This window comes from Ixodes scapularis, unplaced genomic scaffold (genome assembly GCF_016920785.2).
Source record: "Ixodes scapularis isolate PalLabHiFi unplaced genomic scaffold, ASM1692078v2 PGA_scaffold5__190_contigs__length_132052651, whole genome shotgun sequence".
Taxonomy (NCBI): Eukaryota; Metazoa; Arthropoda; class Arachnida; order Ixodida; family Ixodidae; genus Ixodes; species Ixodes scapularis.
The window spans coordinates 102,603,907-102,627,209 of NW_024609880.1; the positions used below are offsets into that span (position 1 = coordinate 102,603,907).

At 43.0% G+C, this 23,303-nt stretch overlaps 1 protein-coding gene across 2 annotated transcripts; it reads left to right on the forward strand.

Moving 5' to 3' along the window:
* The first annotated feature begins 5 nt into the window (after positions 1 to 5).
* LOC8023290 (ankyrin repeat and zinc finger domain-containing protein 1) lies at positions 6 to 22,526 on the forward strand. Of its 2 annotated transcripts, none has more exons than XM_029975565.4 (17): positions 6 to 89; positions 561 to 751; positions 3,147 to 3,241; positions 3,341 to 3,437; positions 4,509 to 4,704; positions 5,677 to 5,797; positions 6,183 to 6,298; positions 7,325 to 7,478; positions 9,841 to 10,063; positions 10,754 to 10,939; positions 11,586 to 11,762; positions 13,799 to 14,333; positions 16,930 to 17,041; positions 19,853 to 19,951; positions 21,492 to 21,572; positions 22,077 to 22,147; positions 22,216 to 22,526. In XM_029975565.4, the coding sequence occupies exons 2-17, from the start codon at positions 562 to 564 to the stop codon at positions 22,334 to 22,336; spliced, it is 2,574 nt and encodes an 857-aa protein (XP_029831425.2). In that variant the 5' UTR covers positions 6 to 89; position 561; the 3' UTR covers positions 22,337 to 22,526. The 2 variants fall into 2 exon arrangements, with proteins under 2 accessions (XP_029831425.2, XP_040358142.1); XM_040502208.2 differs by lacking the exon at positions 6 to 89 and adding an exon at positions 421 to 439.
* Positions 22,527 to 23,303: the final 777 nt, after the last annotated feature.

Below are 23,303 nucleotides of genomic sequence, written 5' to 3' on the forward strand. Positions count from 1 at the left end.
CCATCCAGTAGCCACAAAAGGCATTAAATTAGAGGCGACGAGGCAACTCCGGTGTCGCGCTCAGCTGCTCCACCGCGTACGAGGCGAATGTAAGTTCATTCATTGCATTTTTCGAAGGTAAACGACGAAATTTATGTTGAACTTGACAAGTTTCTAGAAGACTGTCACGGTAGAATAACGGTGGTTTCTTAAACGCAGCCGTCAAGAATCGGATTACCTAAAGGTGTTGTGTAACCTTGGCGAAATGTCGCTACTTCTCGAAAGCCATCCACGTTGAGCGTATAAAATATCGTTTGTTTTAATTTTATGCCTGAAGTTTGACGATTATAAACGACCGCACGAGCGTCCCGCATGGGTTAAAACGGTTGAAACGTGATCGCTCTAGCTAGAACATCAAAAGCGCATGGATCGAGTTCAGATTTCGCTACCTTTAACGTTTGTACGTGCGTGGCTGGTTCCTCAAAGTTCACGGACTCTTCAGTCATTTGTTTACGTACGACCAAATAGCTCTTAGCAACCCGGTTGACTCGTGACTTTTTTTTTCTTATCTTCACTTTCAGTATGTCGGAGACATCCGAGGGACCAGCCACCAACAACAAAAATCCGAAGAAGTCATGCGTGCCTTCCAATTTCTTCACCTGGCAGCTGACGGATCCGTTGAAGGTCGAGCGGTATCTGATCGGCCTATCTCTGGCAAATTGCACGCCGCAGCTGGAACAGGAACTGTATGCTCCCAGCGATGTCGGTTTTGGTAAGCAGACCGCGCGTTTGCTCTGCGAGGAGCAGCCACTCAGCCTCAATATTTGGTTTTAGCTTGAGCATGGGGTCGATTCAATGAAGATGATAATAGTACTCGTGTTCTACAGATGCTTTTCAGACTTACCATGCACGACTGAAAATAGTGCGTGGTAGCATTTGCTAAAGGACACCATTGTGCTGATGAGCCCATCAGTTGTATAATGCTTACTTGCAAGCTGTAGGCTTTATACGTGACTTGTTCATGACGTCATCCAAAGATCACTCCAGTGGCTACCAGAGAGGGGGTGAAGGAGGAGCTTCCCTCTTGGACCTTTTCTTGTGTCTCCGATTTGCCCAGATGTTGCTATTCTCCTAAGATTAATGCGTCACTCAAAATTCCTACAAAAGCAGCTTCTGTCCCTCTCTCTTTCATGGTCGTCAAAAGTATGTGATGTGATGTCAGTGCAAGGCATAAGTGCAACTGTGGTGGTGTTTGCTTGTCCTTCATGATGCATTGTATTTGGAACTAACTTAAAAGGAGCACCTGATTTATGAAGGTGACGAGATGGTGAAATTTTAAGGTAGACACAGGCTTTATTTAGAGATTGACATTTTGACATTTTACAGTAAAACCCACTTTTTTAATGAATCGGAAGCTTGAACATGGTAGCAAAGTATCAAGATTAAAAAAAAAAAATTATTTTTAGAGTGCAGTATTTAGGCACTTGTTCCATGTGTTTCGCGGCGTCGCCGTAAACATACCGCGCGGGTTGCATTATGGGTAGGGTGACCATGTTCCTCAAGGTAGAAAATGAAACATCCCAGCAAGGGGCAAACGGGGAGCGGGGGGCGGGGCGGGGGGCGCAGCGGTGGCGGGGCGGGGCAAAGCAAGGCAAGGCGGGGCGGAACGGGTGGTGTACTACATATTGAGATTGGGAGAAAAAGAATTTAATCATTGAGATAACTGCTCTTATATTTTAAAATGTTGCCATATTGCACTAAGCCCTAGCGCCTAGGCAACAGTCACTCTTAAGGCCGGTTCACACATGCAGCGAAGCGCAATTGTAGCGCTTCTCACGTGTCGTCTGCTACTTATTGTCTGCCATGAACAACAGTATTGACGGTGCGACACAAAGCTGGTGAACGCTCCTGTCAGCACGCGCTTAGGGCGAGGTCAGCGCTACGCTTGTAGCGCTCCGCTACATGTGTGAACAGGCCTTTACAGTTCAGTTGCATGCACTCATTTGGAAGGTCCTGCTTCGGGTCCTTCGTAAGTGTGGGCATATTTTGCCGACGATGCAAAATACGCCCACACCAATGAATATGCACTCCTGTGAAAATGGGACATGATTCTTTATTGGGACAAAACGACGGGGCGGCAGAAGCGAACCTCAGAAACGGGACTGTCCCAGCCGAAACGGAATGTCTGGCCACTCTAATTATAAGACGTCACAGATGTATACACCAGTTCATTTTCCCGCTAAATTTAGCGATGAAACTGTATTGCTGTGTGGGTCTGTGACGTCCCATAGTGCAGCACTGCACACTCAGTTTCCCCATTAAATTTAGCGGTAAAACTGATTTCACATGACCTCAACACCAATTCAGTTTCCCCGCTAAATTTAGCGGGGGATTGAATTGGCATTGGGGTCACGTGACATCAATTTTCCCACTAAATCTAGTTGACAAACTGAATTTGTTCAAAGGTGATGTGACACAAATTATGTTGCGTCAATTTTCCAGCTTAATTTAATGAAAAAGCTGTGGGAGGAAGGGAGGTTATGGAGGAGGAGGGGATGAAGAAGATTGGAGAAGGGGGAGGGGATGGTTATGAGTACCTTCTCCCCTCTCCCTCCTACATACCCTCCCCTCTGTGTCCTCTCCTCCTCAGGAGCTGTGCTCTAATTTCGCATTACAGAGATTCGTTAACCTCTTTAAATTTTTGTATGAAAGAATCGGACATGCATGGAATGGTATGTTCGTCCTTTTGTTTGTTCTTCACAGTTTTCTGGAAGAAAAATAGCACACACAGACACGCACAGTAGAAGCCCATTAACCTATATAGTGTTTGACAACGTTCGAGGGGCTAAAGTCAAGATGCAACTGCGAGTTGCCGTCGCAGTTGCTACGGTAACTTGAAGTCGTACTTCAAAATAAGCTTGCACAATGTTGTCAAATAGTATATTGTGTGAATGGCCCTTAAGACTCCCTCCTGAAAAAAAAAACAAAAAACATTACACTAAATGAAGTATAGACCCAATATTTCTGGTGATCTGCACTTACAATTTTTCCTACTCTTCAGCTTTTTCTTACACTCCTATCAATGCTAAGCTTTTAAAGGAGTCCATTGTAAAGATATTTTTTTAGATTGAAGTTGATTTTAGCGTAATATTTTTTCTGTCATACAGATGAAAAGCCCATTCCTGAGACTGACGACCTCAAGGTCTCTACCGTCATGTGCTGTTCATTGTGCGGGACGGAATTTGAGTCCCGCGACGACCAGGTGAGGTTAATGAGCCATGTGTCGTTGTGCAGACTGCTTTTAAGCCGGTGTTCTTTCCAAAGTTGTAACTCTTTTGTTGTTCGCTTCTTTGCTATGCAGGTTCAACACTACAAGGCAGACTGGCATAGGTATAACCTGAAGCAGAAGCTCAATGGAGAGGCAATTTTGCCAGAGCAAGAGTTCTTGGATATGATAGGTACAGACTCTTCACTGTTAGTAGAGTAAGCTTGTGTCTCATATAATTTGTTAGTTGGTCAAATGGAGGGTCAGTAATAATCTTTGCCACACATAGTAAAGTCAAAGATTGTAATGAGTATAGCCATATACAGGGCGTTCTTTTCTTAGCTGCATCAAATTTTTAAATAAAGGGGGAAAGGTTTTATGAATGTGTTTTTCATTGCATATTTATATGGCTCGGCAGGCATTAGATGGGAATATAAGTATAACGGTTATCAATGTAATTAACTAAAATTCGTTAATTAACTTTGTAATCACTGTAATTAGGATATATGTTTATATTACAAACTTTGAGGCGATCATATGCCAAGACTTCCCTTCCATTTTGTAGAATTTGCGTAACCAGCCTTCTTTTTACGTTACTCATTCTCGAATTTTGCACTTTTACCCGGCTAATGTAGCAAAGTTTGGCTACGGTGCCCATTTTCTCAGGTTTGCCAGATTGAGTGGATCAGAAGTCAGATTAAGTAGATAATTCGGGAGCAGATATCTCGGAACATGGACTGGTTATGCAAATTCTACAAAACAGAACAGTCTTGGTATATGACCACCTCAAGGTTCGCAATATAAACATATCCTAATTAGAGCGATTAAAAAGCTAATTAACGACTTTTAGTTAATTACTGGTAGTATGATAATAGAAAGGGTTATATTCCCATCTAATCTTGACCGAGCCATATAAACACACAGCAGAAACCGCATTCATATAACATTTCCGCCTTTATTTACAAACCTGGTGCGGCTAAAAAGAAAACGCCCTGTATATTTATGTGCAGAAGAGAGCTATGTAGTATATTTACCCATCACTGGAATGCTTAGATCTAATAAAATAGCGCTTAAACTGGTAAAGCGTTTTACTTAGTGTTTAGGACAACCAAGGAAGTTTGAAAGCTTGGGGAACTTCAAGGTTCCTAGAAACCCAGCTTGAGTCCCCGTGAGGGTGGTCTGTCTTTGCAAGGCAATGGCAATGCATCTTCTAATCAGATTATGGTTGACTTGCTCAGAACTATTTCAACCCAAACTTTTTCAGAGGAGGTCTCGAGCATTTCTGGTTCAGAGTCTGAGACAGACACAACATCTGCCACTGACACCCCGGAATCCGCGAGCGGAGGAGAGTCTAGTCCGCTTCGCAAGTTGAGAGAAGGCAGCCAGCGAAACAGCTCCACCAGGAGAGCGAAACCGGGCAGGGAACGATCAAACAGTGTTGCATCCACCGATACAGAAGGGTAGGCCTGCTGTCCTCTTGCTAATCTTTCTGTTGCTGTTCTGGGTGACCTTGACTGCAGAGAGAGTATATTGCGTGTTTGGATGTGCAAAAACAGTTGTTTGATAGTATTGTGTTTGTCTTCAACCGAAATGCACCTTAGTGGTTCGTATTGTCACAATAACAGCTCAAGTTTCAGCTTTATTTCTGACAGATTTAGGAAGCTTAAAGCAGGGGGAAAAGGTTCCTTCCTTTCTTTAAATCTTGCATATTAATTTGAGCTTAGCTCGCTGTTAAGATCTCTTGGGTGGATTCTCTGAGGATACGAATAATGTCAGGATGGGTGCCGAAAGGTGCGTGATGCCTTTGTTGTCAGGTTTGCTCTTACGAGAACAAATATAAAAGCCATAGGTGAGGCAAACGTTGTCACACAGCCTGACTAAATCTCGGTGTCTGTAGAACAGATTGAGGCATTTCCCTTCTATTCGTTCTGAATGACACTCCGTTTCCATGATTGCATCGACAAAGCCTTAGTAAGACTGGACGTCTAGGCCCTGCTGCCTCTGTAGGTCTTCAGGTGTGGACGAGTTTTCTAGTTTTCGGTTCAAGAGGATTACTGTGATTAATTCGTAACTAGTTAGTTCCTAGATTTATTGACCCAACCTTCTAAATACAGAGGTTGTAGGATCTCATCAGATGTAAATTAATTTCGACCTATCCCTAATAGACTCTTTTCAAAAGTATGAGCCATCTGGTGGCTGGTGCATCAATTATCTGAGTCTGCCATTGTTTGGGCGCATACGCTGGACATGTGTTGACCCCGAGATCCGCGTTGGCGTTCGGCGTGAACTCTACTGCTCGTATTAAAAACGAGCGATGCGTCTGTGTTTGGCGAGGACTCTGATCCAGTCGCATGCCCCGTACCCAAGAAATTGCGACCACCAATGTTGCTTGATAGGGTTTTGAAATGGGTCAATTGCCGTCTCATTGGCAGCGAGGACACTGACCCGGACAAATCAGAGTCCAGAAGTGCTCGAATGAATGCCAAGGTGTACCTCAAGAACAGCGAGGGCCAAGTCATGGCACTTTATCGGTGTATTGTTCATGGCAAGCTGGCAAGTGCAGTTCTGCTCTATCTTTTTTTCCTTCTACTGACCATCATTTTTATAGACAGATTAATGAGAGAATAAACAAATTTTTTGACTGACATCTTGAACATTATATTATTTATGCGAGTTGCAAATTTAGTCACGAGATCAGCATGCTTGGTAACGTCGGCCTGGTCAGAAAGTTACTAGAGGCAAAAGAAAGACATGGTTGTGGAAGAAACTGCCAAGTAAATCTGGTAGTTCCAGCACTTCAAGAAACGGTAGTTTCAGCATTTCAGTGAGCGAATTTCATGCTCTTCTATTTTGACTTGATCGTCCACTATTAATATTATTGGAATTGTTTTCATTACTTCATTTATTTTAGATCAGTTTGTGTTCTCGTTTCCTGCAGGCAGTGCCTGCCACATTCTCTCAGCTAATATCTGCAATCATTGAGGTTCCCAAGAAGATGCAGTGGGCTATCCTCATGGTAGGCGGAGGACACTTTGCGGCTGCTGTTTTCAACGGGTATTGCTCTTTCTTTAAAACTTCTTGGCCATAGACGGAGGGGGGGGGGGGGGGGGGGGGGTTGTTATGACTTCTCCAGTACGGCAATTAAGGTACTAGTTTCCAATATTTAATAGCATTGACTTCAAGCAACAAAAGAATTTGCTTTCTCTAAACTACAACCACAGATTTAACCCCTGAAGTGCCACATTTTGTTTCCCCAAAATACCTTAAAAGTGCGATATTTTTTTACTTTGAATTTTTATTCCTCTAGTATTACACATAAAATTTGAAAAGTTTATGACAAAAAAATCAGCGGAAGCAAAAAAAAAATATTTGCCAACTAATACGAGTGCTGCCGTCTATGATCAGCGCTGCAAAACTACGCGGACAAGCCTTCCTCGTCCGTGGAATTGAGGGCTACCTAAAAAACCACTGGACGAGCTGAGCTCGTCCATGGCATTTTTAGCCAAAAAAAGGCTGACGAGCTCGGCTCGTTCAAGGCACTTAAGGGGTTAAGTGCATTTACAAAGTGGTAAAATATAAAGGGTTTTTAAAATTTGTCTAAAATTGAGCCACATAACTACCTCAAATTAGGCATGCATATATATTTGTGAAAAGGGTTTCACTCCTGCAATATAATTCATCTCTTGCAAAATATGAGATAGAACAAAAGACAGTTATTTGCCAATTTTGTATCTGTTGAGGGGCTGTTAGGGTGACCCGCATTTAAAAGAAGTGTTTTAACTAGTGTAGGCAGAGGTCAGCAAAGGCTCAGCATTTGTCCTCAAGTCTGTTTAGATCTCTTCCTTGCTAATAAACATAAGGGAACAGGGATTGAACAATAACTACCTCAATTTACAGCAAACGCACCCGTCTCTTTATCTCGCTGATCCAACACACTGATTTTGACGTTGTGGATTTGATGTTGCAGGCAGCGAAACAGTCTTCATAATCCCTGCTAATGAGGACAAGATTTTTGTTTCACAATCACTACTACAATGGTTACGGCGAAATCTCTGCAGTACTATCCTCAAACGTTTTCAGATCCGAGTCCCTGCTCCATAAGACATTCCACCGTTACACTGTGCGGGCAAAGCAAGGTGGCGCCCAGTCCAGCCGAGATGGCAAGCAAAAGGGGATGCAGCCCAAGTCGGCTGGCGCAAGCCTTCGGAGGCACAACGAGATAGCACTCACCAAGGTAACCACTTAGAAGAGCGCTTGCCGGTATGATATAATATATAATAATAATAATAATGCCTGTGCCTACAGCACAATATTTCGCTCTATATGTTGTCCAGCTACAGAGCATTGAGGACCTGCCTTGTTTTCTTTTGCACGAAATGCTACTATATGGTGTCTGCATGGACACTGCCCAATTAAATTTTTGCTACAGAGCTATTTGCAGGGGTGGTCCAGTTGAACCAGTTCCGCCACTTTAATAAATTCCCGCTTGGGTACGTGCGCCTTGCTGTGCCCAGAGGAAACAATTGTGCCTAAGTGCGCTAAGCAAACAAATCTGCGAACCAATTGGTTTTTGGAAGAGTTTGTTTTCGCCTGGTAACTGTCGGGTTCTAGTGGGGCTTGACCATCACAATCCAGTCCAGCTGCGCGGGCTCCGCAGTAATGCAATGAGTGCAGTTTTAAGAGTTTTACCTAATTGGGCATATCAAGGTGCACTTCTGAAGGTTAAAATTTTTGTTTTTTTTCTGCGTCCACATGTTTAGAAGCGTGACACTGTTTTATTGAAATGTGCTCGCCCATGGCTCCCATTTCGTTAGCATGCTCAGTGGGGACTGCTTAGGTACGAGTTGTTGTTTTTTTTGCCTCGAGTAGTGTGAATCCTTGACCATACTACTTGTTAAGATGTCTCTTGTACATTATTTTTGATTGAGCGTCTGTCTACTAACTTGGATTTTTGGGCAACTAGATCGCTATCACAACCGACAAAAAGCAAAGGAAATCAAACATTGAATGGTTCCATATTAAAAGGTCATCAGGAAGTGTTGTCAAAAAATAAAATGAAAGCGTGTTGTTTATAGGAGTTAATAAGATCCAAACAAGGCTGATTTTTAAGTCAGTTCACCTCTTTTTATTATTTAGACTCCTAAAAGGGTTAAATTGACACTCTACATCAACGTCTCAAAGGTGATGGTTAGCACACTTACATCAGTCCTGTTTTAACCTTTGTCCACTAGCACTAATGGAAACAAAACATAAATTCGACTACCCAAGTTTCTGGCGCAGCTTCACAGCAGTCGATGGGCAATTTGACTACCTAGTATAGCGTAACTGCTAACTTTGGGTTTTAATGGGTATAATGCAACTGACTACTGAATGCATGCCGGCATCACTACTGATAAGGAACTGCACCATATTGCTCCAAACTTACATGTGTGTCGCTCCAAAGCTGCTCCAAATTGTGAATTTTTCTGATACATAGGTGCTCCAAAATGAGACTTGTTCTGCTCCAAAAGCTGCTCCAAACTCAAAACTGAATGGACTTCCCCTGTATGTGTTTACTTGAAATAACAAAGAAAGCCAAACTGAGTTTAGAAGACTAGAACAGAGGAATTTAAACGTGGAGGGATGTGGACTTAACGACTCCCGAAGTCACGAAGGTTGTTTCACTTTCTGCGTCTCTTCATTCAAGTTTTCTTTTGATCAACATGTTTACGGTGTCTCAGTGATCATAGAAACTATGTCATGCGGATTCCATTATTTTTTGTTATTAATGAAGACGTGCCTCGGACAGCTTATTGCATCTCGAATATTCTGAGTTTTGGGTCGTCATTGCAAGCGGCTGTCGAAAAAAAGAGCGGGCAAAGCCGAGCAACTGCTGGTTTTCTTGCAGGAAAATGTCAGTTTTCTAGCCAAAAGTAAGATTTCTTCAATAATTGGGTACTTGTAAGTCATGCTTTTTGTAAGACTCTAGGCAGCCACGAATGCTTTCTGAGACTCTTTAATGTGCGCAACCACTAAAAGGTCAGATGTTTTTTTTAGAGAGTTTTTAATGCAAAAGCATTAACTGTCCCATGGAGTAAACCGGCATTATCAGCTCTTGAAGCTGTGAAAAACGGCACCTAAATTCTCCTCTCCTGTGGAGCGAAGCCTTTATAGTCTGTAGCAGCAAAACAAGGAATAAATTCCCATGGGCTGAGACGTGTCATATCAGAATGAGATGCTTCGTCACGGAAGTTGCGAGGGCTGCTCAAGGTCAAAGCGGACATGCCTAAGAAAAACAAATAAAACTCAAAGAAAAACACAGCAATGCTGATGCATTGTCACGGAAGCCGTGGAGTTGAGGGGGGGCACTGCACCTGCGCAGTGAGGGAGCGTGATGTCACTGCTGGAGCACAGTGTGAAAAAGGAAGACATGGTGCGCTGCTTGTAGGAATGCACTGCACGTACGAATGCTTTCGCATTCTTACACAAAAGCAGTCTTAAGTGTCTTCTCGAATTTTTTTAAAATGGTATTTGGCACTGCGAAACTTTTTGACGGATGTGCCTTTTAGATCACCTGCTCATTAGTCTTTGTTCTCACCCGCGTCCTTCCACCACAGGACATTCAGGACCTGCTGGGAACGTGGGCTGAGGAGCTGCAGAAGTGCAGCGCCATCTTCTACCGGGCGCCGGGCGCCAACCGGATCGTGCTCTTTTACGGCAAAAGCCCTCCATTCAAGAAGTCGGACCCCCGTCTCCGACCCATCCCATTTCCTACCAACAGGGCGACCTACAAGGAGGTCCTTCGGGTGCAGAGGCTGCTGTCCACGGTGGAGTGTTTCGGTGCGTTTTCGTTCACGCTTTCCTCAGCGTTTCAGCCATCGATAGATTCGAGTTGTTCCGCTTTGGCTGTCACTGTGTTTACTGTACTGGGAAGCGTCTTACCTCAACACCGAACTCTGATTGGCTCTGATGGAGGGATAGTGGGTAGACCTCAATGATAGGTGCCTTGAGGTCTACTCACTATCCTTCCAATCGGAGCCAATCGGAGCTCAGCGTTCTGACGTCACCGCAACCCCTTCTCACGAGGCAAACAATCTTGCGCTTCACATAGCCACTGACAAGATGAGAATGGCGAGAAGGAGTCTCAAGTGTTCTTGCCTCCAGCACGAGGTTCCCAGTTTCAATAATTCTTCGGCATCTCGTGGGCCTTGAGCGTGCCTGTGCAACCAAAGCACTGCAGAAGTCAAGGTGCGCGTGCTGGAGGCTCGGCGTCGGAAAGAGTTGCCCTGCAGTTCTTATCCCATTCATGACGATGGTGGCACCGACAATGCTACACTACATTGGCCGAGCGTTTTGGTTTCATTCACCGTCTGTACAAGCATGAGACGTCTCGCTCCTATCCAAAAAAACGTTTGTGTGTTTTGCGGCAAAGAATCTGCCGTGCTTTGTGCTCCCTGGCATATTGTGGCTTGGCCTGCTGATTTGAACCCTTTGTTGTTGATCTATTTTTCCCCCTTTTTTTTCTTCCAGGGAGTGAGGCAGACCTCAAAGGTTGCATTCCTGTCTCACCTAAGGTGCACCTGGGATCCAAGAAAGTGGAGAAGGCATCGGACAAGCCAGACATCCCTCCACTCGAAGATGCCCTCCTCTCCAGGCTTCGGGACGTGTCCATTAACGAATCCAGCAATGGAGTTCTACCTCCCAGCAATGATTCGGGTAATTCATTGCATTCCCCTCCTACTCGTGGCCTTTTCGTTTAGCTTGCGAAAGTGTTGTGTCACTTGAAATTAAACAGTGGCAGTTTTTGTAATCATCCTGGGATTCCAGTCAACGTCTATAGCCACTCAAGGTTTATGGTAATTTTAGTTTTATAGCTGCTTGAGCTATTCAATGCTGTGCTTGGATTTTTAATTGATTAGAAGTATACTGCCAGACGTACAAGAACAACATCAGTCGGTTATATCCACTACACTAAATAGACTCGACCATATCTACTTGCTGACCATGGGTCCCAATTGTATGCACTTTGGTAAGCTTTCTTAATATTACAGGGATAAAAAGAGAAAATCTTTCTGTGGCTTTTATTTTGTTCCGGTAACATTAGCGCCAGCATGCTCTAATTTGTAAATTCTTCAATATTTGACTCAAAATTTGACCATAATGTTTTGTAGGGATTTAATCACTAATGTCGACTTACTTTGAACTAGTGAAATGTATAGACTGTTTCTGGGTTGCATGTAATAACAATGTAGAGGTAAACATAAAAAAGTTATCAGTTTTTTTGTTTTGTTTTTGTTTTTGTTTTTTGAACCTTTGCTAATTGTGGCTAGATTAGAACCTTGTCATTAATTTGATCTTCCAGAGGATGGGCAGCCCAAAGATGACCAAGGTTCGGACTCGGATTCTGACGCCACGGTAAACTGGGAGATCTCCGAAGAGGCGCAGGACCTCCGGGAGTTTGAGTGCACCCGGAAACCACGGAAGCGGAGGCACAAGAAGAAGAAAGACACGAAAGAAAGAGAGCACACGGAGAAGCCAGGTACGACGCCATGCTATGCACGTGATGACAAATCCATGAAGTTGTCAGCACGTTGAGGAGCTTGATATTTCGGGGCTATCCAAAAAACGAAAGGAGCAGATTTCTAATGTTTATTTCAAATGAACTTTACAAAGGACAGAAACACGGTCCGCAGATCACTGAATGGAGTAAGGTTTGAAGTGCTTAGAAGCCCGCCCACCTATGCCTGCTACTGATCAAGACGTGAAACATTGAATTGTTGAAGCTATGAAATCAATAATTGGGGACCAGTTAATTCGTGTATGGCAAGAAATGGACTAGTGTTTTGATGTTTGTTGCTCAACACAAGGTGCTCATGTTTAGAGCAAAGAACCTCAAGGAGTATGGGACTTTGAAATTAGAACCTTCCTGTCCATTGATGTCTGTTCCTTTTTTCTTAGTATCTCTGTATAATCAGACAGGAATGTCAGTCATGACAGTACCAATGGTAGTCCATGGGGATAAACAGCAAGAGCATTGAAAGCTGGGCTTGTTTGTACAGATGAATCACTTAAGAAAAGCATGCAAGGGACTGAGACAAAAGAAGCACATACTGCAGACAGCCAGATACCTGGATAAAGCTAGGTTTGGCTATAGTATGTGTTAAAATCCTATCTGAGTGACTTATCAATTTGATGAAAGTTTGAGGATAATGAACCTTTCAAAAACTTTAATAAGGGTTTTTTAAATGTTCTGCTAATATTGCGAATTGCAAATATTAGTTTCGAATAATGAACTATTCAATATTCGCTTTGACATGAACTGCACATATTTCTTGAAGTGTTGATCGCGGCAGGTTAGCCCCGTTGAGCGCGCTTCTTACCGTGCATGGATGCACTGTGGAGAAGCAACACCCATGGAAGTGAGATTTGCGTGTGTTTCTTCTCCACAGTGTACCACTGCTCGGTAAGAAGTGCACTTAACGGAGTAACCCGCTGCGATCAACACTTGGAAAAGTACTTACTTCACAATTACGTGCTTTAGAGGAAAGCACACTTTCAAAGTGGAATGGTGTATGCGTGCACCTAGTGTATTTGAAAAGAAATGGAAATGTTGTGAATATTGATATCTACAATGCAGTAAAATTTTAAAAACTAAACTGGCTGTTATGCAAGAGTGTGTGTTAGGTAGAGTTGCCCTGGCAACCTGTGTTTGTCATTCATGATTCCTTTTTTTTTTTTTATAATTCGAGATTGATGAAGGAAAATTTTCATATAGCAATATTTGTAAGTCCACTCAATTAGGTATAGCTGGGCATATCTATAAGCTTAATTTTATGTCAAACCCTTTCTTTACTTGCCATCCCAAGGCATCAGACTTTCGGAGGTCACAGTTCAGAAATAAAGTTAGATAAAAATTAGCTTGTAAATAAACTAGTGAAACATCATTCATGAGTTCTGGGGTTTTGTTTAAGCATGGAGCAACATTAGTGAAAGGCTTCGAGAAATTATGCTATACTTGATTCTAAAATATTTGGCCAATACTACTATTCGCTTTGAATTCGCTTTGAACTTAAAATCCCCTATTCACACATGACTCAATCTTTAACTATGGTAATATTTTTTTTTTTTTTTTAGTTTTGTGGTTGAGTGGAAAATCGCCCCAAGTCTCCCTGAAATGTGCTGACGGGAGATAATACAGATAAATACTACGAGGGTAAATTAATTTTTATTATGAATGGGTTAGAAAAATGTCCGAATTTGGATAAAAGGTCGTTCAAAACTGTTAGCTCTTGCTCATATTCAAAACAATCACAGGCATATGGCCCCTGTCCTTTTTGTGCTTTAACTTGTTGGAGTTGCAATCTATTGTTTAACTGCCAACATGTTCTGTGCTATTGTTTTATGACAACCTGAGAGATAGTGTAGGGACATACAAATCTGCAATTAGCTGAAAAAACATATTCACAATGAGTTTTTGTTATTGTCTTCCCCTAAAACAGACTTTAAATGAAACCTTTAGCAAATTGGTTTTGCCAAACAATGAATAAGGAGACTTTTTTCTCCTTTGAACCGCAGTGCCCAGAGAGTTCCGAGCGCTCAAGACGGCACTGTTCGAGTCCTGCAAAGCCGGAAATGGTGAAGCCTTGGCGTCGATGCTACGCATCCTCGCGGATAACAAGCACGGCGAACAGACCGATGCCTCTTCTTTGGAAGTGCCAGCAGCAAACGAACCCTCCGAAAATGATGCCGAACTGCCACCTCCACGTCCCCCGTCGAAACCGACCAACCTCGAAGAGCTCGCAGTGGTGAAAACGGGCAACCAGTTCCGTCTGCTGAGTCCGGTGGGATCCGACCCGGATGCAACACCTGTCGTGGAGAGGGCGGTGGAGTGGGGCGCGAGGACGGAAGTGAAGCTTGAACGGCAGGACTCTGGTGAATCGCCGTCGGTCGAGATGTGCTGCGACGTCGTGCGCCGGTTGGGTCTCGAACATCGGTTGCTGAACGGCCCGATTGACTCTTCCGACTCGACTCTGTTGCACTACTGTGCAAAGCATGCGGCCGTGAAGCTGATACGCTGCCTCATGCAGGCCGGAGCAGATCCTGTGGTGCAGTGAGTGTCTTCGATTACGTCTGGTGTCGTCTTGAAGGTTCTTGCGCGTCCTGATACCAAATGCGCCTTTTTATAACCTCTGTAGATTTTTGAGTCCTTTCCCTCTAATGTCTTCCACGTAAGAATGCATACTTATGAACCTAGTTATGGTGGCTCTTCTTGTTGAAGTGAATTTATTTGTTTATGTATTCTGAGTAGGAACCATTTATTTGCATGTTTCTGCATGTTGTATGTACAGTAAAATCCCGTAAGGACACCCTCCCAAAATGAAGAGATAAATTGGGAAAAACATGGGGTAAGCTATCTTTCAAGATGCAACAGCAAAACTTTATATAAAAAAAAAAAAGGCGATAAGACATTTGTCTATCCACTACAAACCACATAAGATGGGAACTGATACCACAGATTGCAGGCACGGAAAATTTGCGTTTAATGATGTGATAAACACGCGGGAATTTGCTACGACATCCTATGTCATGGTAAAAGGGGTTGCGGATGCAGCAGATTCGCTTTACCGTGTTTGCACGATTCTAATGCGTAGGCAGATTTAGCTTTCAGATATTCAAAAAGTAAATTGGGGGCGATTCTACCGTGCAGGTAGAATAATGAAGATTGAACACATACCTCATAGAACGAATTTTATAAAATGAACGCCAAAACAAGAATAAATGCTGTGCAATAGTTGCCGTTGTCAGAGTCCAACGATGTTTCTTCGCTGTCCACAGAGGTCATACCTGCCTTTGTCTAAAACGTTCTAAGTGCTGCGCTTCTTGCGCCCGTATAAGTGCGCGACCGTTGGCTTTGGGAGGGTCATCTTCCAAACAACACTTTGGGAGCTCGTTGGGTCGCTGGGATTGTGAGGAAACGCAGTGCTGCTCTGTTTTCTTTTCCTGCCAGCGGTGGACCCTTTTGTTTAAATAATGCCTCCTAGTGGAGTTGTTTTGTTTCCATCTTAAAACAGTGGGCACGAGTCCGACATGGGAGAATGCGTGTGATACGAATACCAAAATGGCGAATGTAAACAAACGGTCACGATGGCATTGGGGATAGCCACCTTATACCGAGTATTGCATTTTCTTCAGTTTCGGATTTTGATTTCAGTTGTAATGCATACTATGTAGTTTTGGGCACTGATTCTGGTGAAAAAAAGTGCGCATTAGAATCGTGCAAATACGGTACACAGTGCGAAGGTCATGCGGGAACCTGCCGCAAACTCGCATGTTATAACAACCAATACCGCCACTCGCGGATGCAACAGATTTGCATTTCATGGTGCAACAGACATTCAAGACAACCCGTAAGTCACGGGAACCGATGTTGCGTGCACAGATCGCGGGCAAAAAACGCAAGAACCCACCACGAACGCGCATGCCACGGGAACAAATACCGCGGATTGCGGACGCAGCAGACTTGCATTTCACGATGCAATAAACACGCGGGATCAACTTGCACGTCACGTAAACCAATATCGCATGCACAGAGAACGCGCAAAAATGCATGAACCCGCTAGAGACTCCCTTGTCAGACGTACCGGTACCAAAGATCGCATGGTTGATGCGATTGCCGTCGGACATCATGTGATGTCTAACGGGAATAGGGGGTGGGTGATATTTTGGAATTTTTATGTTTTAGATATTTACCCCAAAAAACGGGATGGGCGATCTCATGGGAAAGGGCACCCTTACAAGATTTTATGGTACTCGAGTTGCAGACGCACTGTTTGTGAACAAGGCTCACATGTCTCATGCCTTGCAAAGCACAGAATGTAAAATACAGCGGGAGCACCCACCTCGTACCAGCGCCCGTCATTAACATTTCTCAAACTTGGGAATTCTGCATATTATACAATAAACGCCCGCCCCCTCTAAAGTGCTGGCATCAGCCTAAAATATTCACTTGTTGCGGCAGCCACGATACTGCCAGCGGCCATGACAGGGATACCCGGTTTCTTACAATGGAAAGGATAAAACTACTCGTGACGAGAGCATTGACCTCCTATTCTGCACTGACTCAGAAGGGTCATTTTCTGGGTTTATTTACGATGAATAGGTACTAGTTTATTTTCGCATGATAAGTGAGGGGGGGGGGGGATTGGGGGGATTCAATAATTTGTCACGTGAAAAGAAATGTGCTTTCTCCAATTCCTTTCACCCTACCTTCAAACCTCTTTATTGACCTCCATCCTGGTTTTTACCAATTTGACTGTACAAGCACCCATATCTAGATTAACCCAGCTTTCAGTGAAAGTGGGGTGGGTACTTTTCCGGTATTTTGCGGTACAGCCAGTCATCACGTTGTACATAATTAATGTAGGGAATAATGAGGGTGAGAAGACGAGGAGAATGCTCTCTGCGCAGGTCACAAGCGTGGTCTGCGCAGAGAGCATTTTCAGGCGAGGACTTCATCTCATTCCTGTAAAATGTTTTGTTCCTTCTGTCGAACGCAACGATTGGCTATCTGCTTGCTTCGCAAGAAAGGGTACACCGAGGCTGTGTTCATAAACAGTGTGTCTATCACTTGAGTAAATACTTAGATTGCCCCCATGTACCGTCGGGTGGGGATCCAAGCACTCCATCTCATCTTGGTTTGGTTGCAGGAATGCCAAGGGGCAGACACCATACATGGTCTGCCCTGACAAGCAGACCAGAAATGAGTTCAGACGTTTTAGGGCGGGGAACCCTGACATGTACGACTACGAGAAGGCCCAGGTAATGGACATAATATGGAGTTTCCGGCCCTTTCTTAAAGCCTCTCTCTGCGTGTGGCTTTCACATTGTCTGAGCAGCTTTTTAATGTGAAAACGTTAACTGTCTCATTGAGCGGAGCCTACGGCGTCTGTAACCGCAAAGAAATGTAAAAGAAATGCCCATTCTTCCATTGGCCGAGCAAAACGGCTCCTAGGTAGCCATTGGCAGCTGCTTCACGAGAGTGTGCGCTCGGCCGCCGCTCTCATGTCTGGCATTGCCGGAAGGACGGGGGGGCGGGTTGTCTGCGGCCGCTTCACAGGAGCGCGTGCTTGGCCGCTGGCCGGAACCTCGGCACTAGTCGAACGTTTCCATCCACGCCAGTACACTGCAGATGTACTGAGAGAATGGAAGAACGTCATTCATGCTTTCGCATTCACAACTCATAAGAAGTGCCTAGGTGTCCTCTGAATTTTTTTAATATGGAATAAATATTTACACCTCATTTTGTCCATCACATCTGCTTCCTGCAGAGCGTAAGGAGAGCCAATCATTGCAATTTGTTGGAAGTGTCTAGCTTAATGGCAAGACCCGTTTAATCTTTGGACCCAACAATGTATTCTGCGCTGAGATTCTGGCATGTGATACTTCATACTGAACTTCCTAGTACAGGTCACATTTTGGGGTCCAAATATTATCAAAATTTGATTTATTTCTGGATCTTTTCACAATATATTGCTCATATGCTGCAGGAAAGTAAATGTGCTTGCCTTTTTGTGAAAAAGTTGTCCTGTAAATAATATACTAGTTATATGGTGAAATACCAGTTGAGCAGACTCCAGTTGACAAAACTATTCAGATGAATATATTTTTGTAAAATTTCTCTGGAAAACTACATTGTGTTTAATGCATTCAACTGAGGGAATCACTAAACTACTTTTTGTGATTTTCTCTTCATGGTAATAACTCTATCTATGGGCACTAAGCATCCTAAAAAACCAAACATTATGTTCATGCGTGGCCAATTTCTCTACTAAAATTAGTGTAAAAAGATTGGTTACCGCGGAATTATCGCAGACACCAGAGAAGGCGCAGTTGCACGAGGAGGGGCAGGGCTCTGCCCGTCCTCTTCCAGTGGCGCCTTCTGGTGTCAGTCTTTTGATACTAATTTTAATGGAGAAATTGGCCGTGCATGAATGTAATGTTTCGTTTTTTAGGATGCTTAGAGCCCTAGATTGAGTTAGGACCATGAATAAACTATCACAGAAAGTGCTTTAGTGCCCCTTTGAGCAAAATTTTGTTCTTGCTTGAAGTTTGTTAAAGTTAAAGTGCAAGTCGAAAAACAGCAATACTCTAAACCAGTGGTTCTCAACCATCAATGTTTCGCGGACCCCTTGTGGATCGGCACAAATGATGGAGGACCCTGTTCGTGGTGAAAGGAGGGGAAAGGTATAGGTTAAATGTAATAATGATTTAATAAATGGGTATAACTAAGGCCGAAAGTGAAGTAAACCTTTTTTATTGACATACACACGATGAAACTCGCTCGAAATGTGAAACATTTTGTCTTGACCTGGAAAAAGACAACTCTTATTGACGGGCTAGACTGATGAGGCAGGGCTTCGTGGACCCCTAGATAGCCTTCCCGGACCCCAAAGGGTCCGCGGACCCCCATTTGAGAACCACTGCTCTAAACAACTTAATTTTCGTGAATTTCGAGAATGGCCTACAGTTTGCGTAAGATAGGTCCCTCAAACTATTCCGGTAAAATGTAAGCACATTGAACTCTGTATTGAGATCCCACCGTGTCGCGAAAATTAAAACCTGCGAGTTATTTAAAAACTTCAAATTTAACCTAAATCGGGAAATATTGCAAATTATGTTGATTACAGTATTTGGACAAAAATTGGGATTTCGGGTTTTTTGGTGTTTTATTATCCTTGAATCTTTATATTGTATGTATAAATATAGCAAGGGCTGCTTATGATCGCAAAATTAGTCAAATACGCATTTGAAGACTTCCCGGCAACCAGAACCGGCATAAATTTGAGCCATTTTTCTGCGCGTGGTTCTTCAAACTGTGACGTCATCCGCCATCACATTTACGGTGACAAGTAGGCCTAGCCGTCTCCTCCTCGTAGCAGTTTTCTGTAGCTTCAATTTCTCACAAAAAATTACTACTAAATCTTTTTTTTTTTGTAGCGAGAGAGGGTATGTAACACATCTGTGGCAACATTCAAACATATTTTACTTTTTATGTAATTTTGAGACATTTTCACAGTTTCCACACAAGAATTTTCGTTTTCTTAATACTGTTTTATCACAACCAAATTTGCTTTATACTTTAGAATACATAGAATGCAACTACCTAGGCTTGGTTAGAATGTATATTTTTATATTTATGAAAGAAACTTTTGTTAGCACCTTGAAAATAGCGTTTTTGCGGTTTGTGATTATTTTAATATTTTGATGTTCATTGCACTTAGTGGTTTAAAAGAAGTGAATTATTTTAATAGACTGTTTTAAGTGTGTTCCCATGCCCCACGTGTGTTTGTAAGAACATGGTTTTGTCTGCATGTGCATCGCATCTAGAACATAAAAAACAAGCTATATTAAAATAACCAGATTTATAAACAGGAGATAAAACACTATAAACTGTGAAAATTTCACTTAGTTATCTTAAATAATGGAAAAAAAGTTACCCCTCTTGCATATTTCCTTAAGTGGTATTTCGCTGTACTGGTATATTTGTATAAAGATAATTGTAAAAAATGTCAACTGTGCATGGTACAGAAAGAGCATATTGGACCGTTTTTTGTTCCGCTTTATGCCCAGATACCAAGTGGGCTAACTGATGAGATGGAGAAGGAGAGGTCTGAGAAGCATGCGGAAAAGCAACGTGAGAAGCGGAAACTGCACAGGGAGAAGCTGAAGGTCTGGAACCCATTCGGGGCTTCTATTTGGTTGTTTACAAATTTTGCTTATTTTACATTAATGAAATAAAACAATGCTTACCTTTTACAGTGGAGGGGGGGGGGGGGGGGGGCAAAACGCTGATTTCCTGTTGCCCTGTTAGGTATTTTCATGGTGAGTGACAAATGTAATTTTTGGAGTTGCCTTCAGCAACAAGCCTTCAGTTAAAAGTGGTTTCAGAGTATGTCTCTGGCTAAACCTAAAAACTGCCACATTAAAAAAAAAAAAAAATTTAAAAGGTCACAAATCACGTGAAATACTAATCAGATGACTCGTTTGCTTATATCAACTATATGTCGGAAAATGTTTCAAACGTGAGCAGCATGATAATTTATTCTCTGCTGCCCATATAGTTGTTAGTATTTGTCAGCCAGTTTTATTAATTTCATGTGTGTGCTCAAAAGCAAAGTTGATATTTTGGGGTGCCCGCTTTTTACAACATCGGTGGCTGTTAGTGGCGCATCCCCCATTCTGCAACAACGTAAACGTAAATTTAAAAAAAAAAAAGAAAAATGATGAGCTTGAGAGCTCGGCTTGGTCTCATGACTGGGCCATGATGTCATGCGGCCGGGCAATGTAATCCAGCTGCGTGCAAAGCGTTTGCATGTTTTTGAGTTTTGGGTGGAATGCACTTTGCTGTGCCGCATCTTGCCTAGTCGTCCGTTTTACTAGGGGGATCGCTCTTAGTCTTCAGTATTGCAATTTGCAAAATCGCAATACTCAAAAAATTGTCGCGTGAAATCGAATGAAACAAAAACAGATTACAATCTTAAAATCATTTACTCATGAACAACGTGAAGACACTAAATCCATGCAACGTCATTTCAATCGATCAGCACAATGTCAATCAGTTGTCATTGTCATATCGTCGAGTAAGAAACACAGTTGACGCTGTCCAGACGCAACACGTTGTGTAATTAAAGCACAATTTTTTTTTTCATTCTATTCAAGAGAATGAAAAGATTGGAAGATTGAGTCTTTAGAATATCAACTTTTTTTTTTTTAGAGTTATGTTACACAAAGAATTCAATCAACCTGACATTCTGATTCACTTCTTGCAGGGCATTTGCAATTAATAAATATGTGCTAGCTTGCTTTATAGTCACAATCCATAAGAAAGTGAAAGTACAATATTCAACTGCTCTCTGCTGGCAGTGTCACGAAGTGGCAGCATGGGAGCTTTTCAAGCCAAGGGCATCAAGGCACGAGACAAGGTGTGCAAGCCGCCATGGCTGCCGCTTACTAACGGTGTCAGCAGGGAGCAGTCGATGATCACGTGTTCACCTTCATGTGGATAACGATTGTAAAATGGAGTTTATACCAATTTGAACACTACTGAAGAAAGGCAGGATCGCTGAGCACCATTGGGAATATCCCATGATGAATACTTCTACTTTGATGCCTTCCTGAGTCAGACAGTTCGAGCGTGCATCTTGGAGATTTGAGCTGGAGAGATAGCACGGTGGAAAAAAGTTCACCCATGGGGATGTTTGTTTTCTAGGAGAGGAAAGCAGCTGAAGTTAAGAGGAAAGAAGAGGAGCAGGAGAAGCAGCGGTTCCTCTCACTCAGCGACAGGGACAAGGCAGGTATCATTTAAAAGGAGAGCTTGGCTTCAATGACTTCGTCACATCTTGCACAACATCAGCAATGTAGCACAACATCAGCAATGTATTTGATGATGTTGAAGCCATCACCAAATTTTCATTGCCATGCTAACTGTGTAAGGCAGGCAGGCCATGGAGGTGATGACTAAGAAGCAAAAAGTAAGACTGTAATAAATAAGAATTTAAGATGATTGCTGCTCTTATACCTGGCTGTTAGTGCAGGGGTTTGCTCCCCCCAGCATGTTTTACATGTGACTTCCAAGTTTTATGATGTGGCATGTTTATTGCGGTGAACCTGCACCATCTGCAACCATCAAATTCTTCTACGTTCAAAAAGTAACAGGAAGGTGCTCCTTTGTGTGGTTTTTCCACTTCATTGAAGTGAATTGGGGACTTCTGCGTACGTCACTCACTCATGTATGAATTTGGCTGATTTCTGCCAAAAGCGTCTCAACTAAACCTTTCCTTCTTCTTTACTTTAGAGAGCTCTTGCTGCTGAGAGGAGATTCGCAAAGCAGCTTCTAGCCACGAATGCCAGTCATGTGGTGTTGGTGTAAGTGAAAATTTTGCTCCTTCAGGCATTGCCTCTATTTAGATTGATGTTCGTTGAATCTCTTGCAGTCGGTGCTTCATGTGTGGAATCGACATCACCGGGAAAGTGCCCTTCGAGTACAGTTCCAACAAGTTCTGTACGATAGACTGCGTCAAGGAACATAGGAAGAAGCCTTCAAGTCGCACTTGATCTGCCTTTAGACGTCGCCGAATTATTTGGTTGCATTTGCAGGCTGGCCTTGCAACTATTTGCAGTTTTATTTGTACAGATTTTGTATATTTTATACTGCTTCGGGCTAGGCTCTGTGATTGCGATATTTAAATAAATAAATAATATACACAAAAAAAAAGAACATTGAATAAACTACATTTGGAACAAACTTAGGTGAGCTGGTTTCAACATCCTTCAATGCAAACTGCGGGGAAACTTTGATAACTTCCTCAAGCAATAGACATTGGGTGTCATAAGTTCGAACCTAACCCTACGGCGTTGCTATACGGTTTGTTTCGAGCCAACGTCACTAAAACGCTCAGTTGGGAAACTTGCCCTTAAAACCTGGGCCTCTGGCGTCCTCCGGGACCGAGCTGAATATGATGACAGCACCACCCTTTAGCGACGAGTTGAAACATGAAAGTTGCTTTATATGGCTACTGCTAGAGACATGGAATATTCAGTGTCTGTTCCCAGAGTGAGTGAAGCCACCAGACGGCCATCTTGCTTATAGACGAATTGCGGTTTTGCTAGCATTGCAGAGGCTGATGGCAGCGTGCTGAAGACTCGTTCGTCATCATTCGCTGAAGAAGTCTTTTAAGACCCTGTGTAAGCAGTGGGACTTGCTGTTGAGAACATGTAGAAAATTTTACGGAAGCACAGTGCTGCAGGAGAAATGCGAAACTAAGTGAAAGCAAGTTTCGCCGGTCTTGCGGCGTGAGCTTCCATGATACATTGAAATGCTGTACTACCTCTGTGCCTTTGCATGCTTGGATACCGATCAAGATTTTATGCCGTGTGAATATGTTTTGCAAGTGCAATGTGTGTGAAGCCATTTGTGCCTCTGGAGCAGCGTTTTACTTTACTCTGACGACTGTATTTGTAACTTGCAGCTCTCGCAGTTCAGTAACGAGCTTGATCCAGCGTCCAGTGGCGACGGAAGAGG

Coding starts and splice junctions, on each gene's coding strand:
- LOC8023290 (XM_029975565.4), top strand. CDS start 562: ATGTCGGAGACATCCGAGGGACCAGCCACCAACAACAAAAATCCGAAG. Junction 752..3,146: donor TCCCAGCGATGTCGGTTTTG/GTAAGCAGACCG, acceptor TCTGTCATACAG/ATGAAAAGCCCATTCCTGAG. Junction 21,573..22,076: donor CACTCAGCGACAGGGACAAG/GCAGGTATCATT, acceptor TCTTTACTTTAG/AGAGCTCTTGCTGCTGAGAG.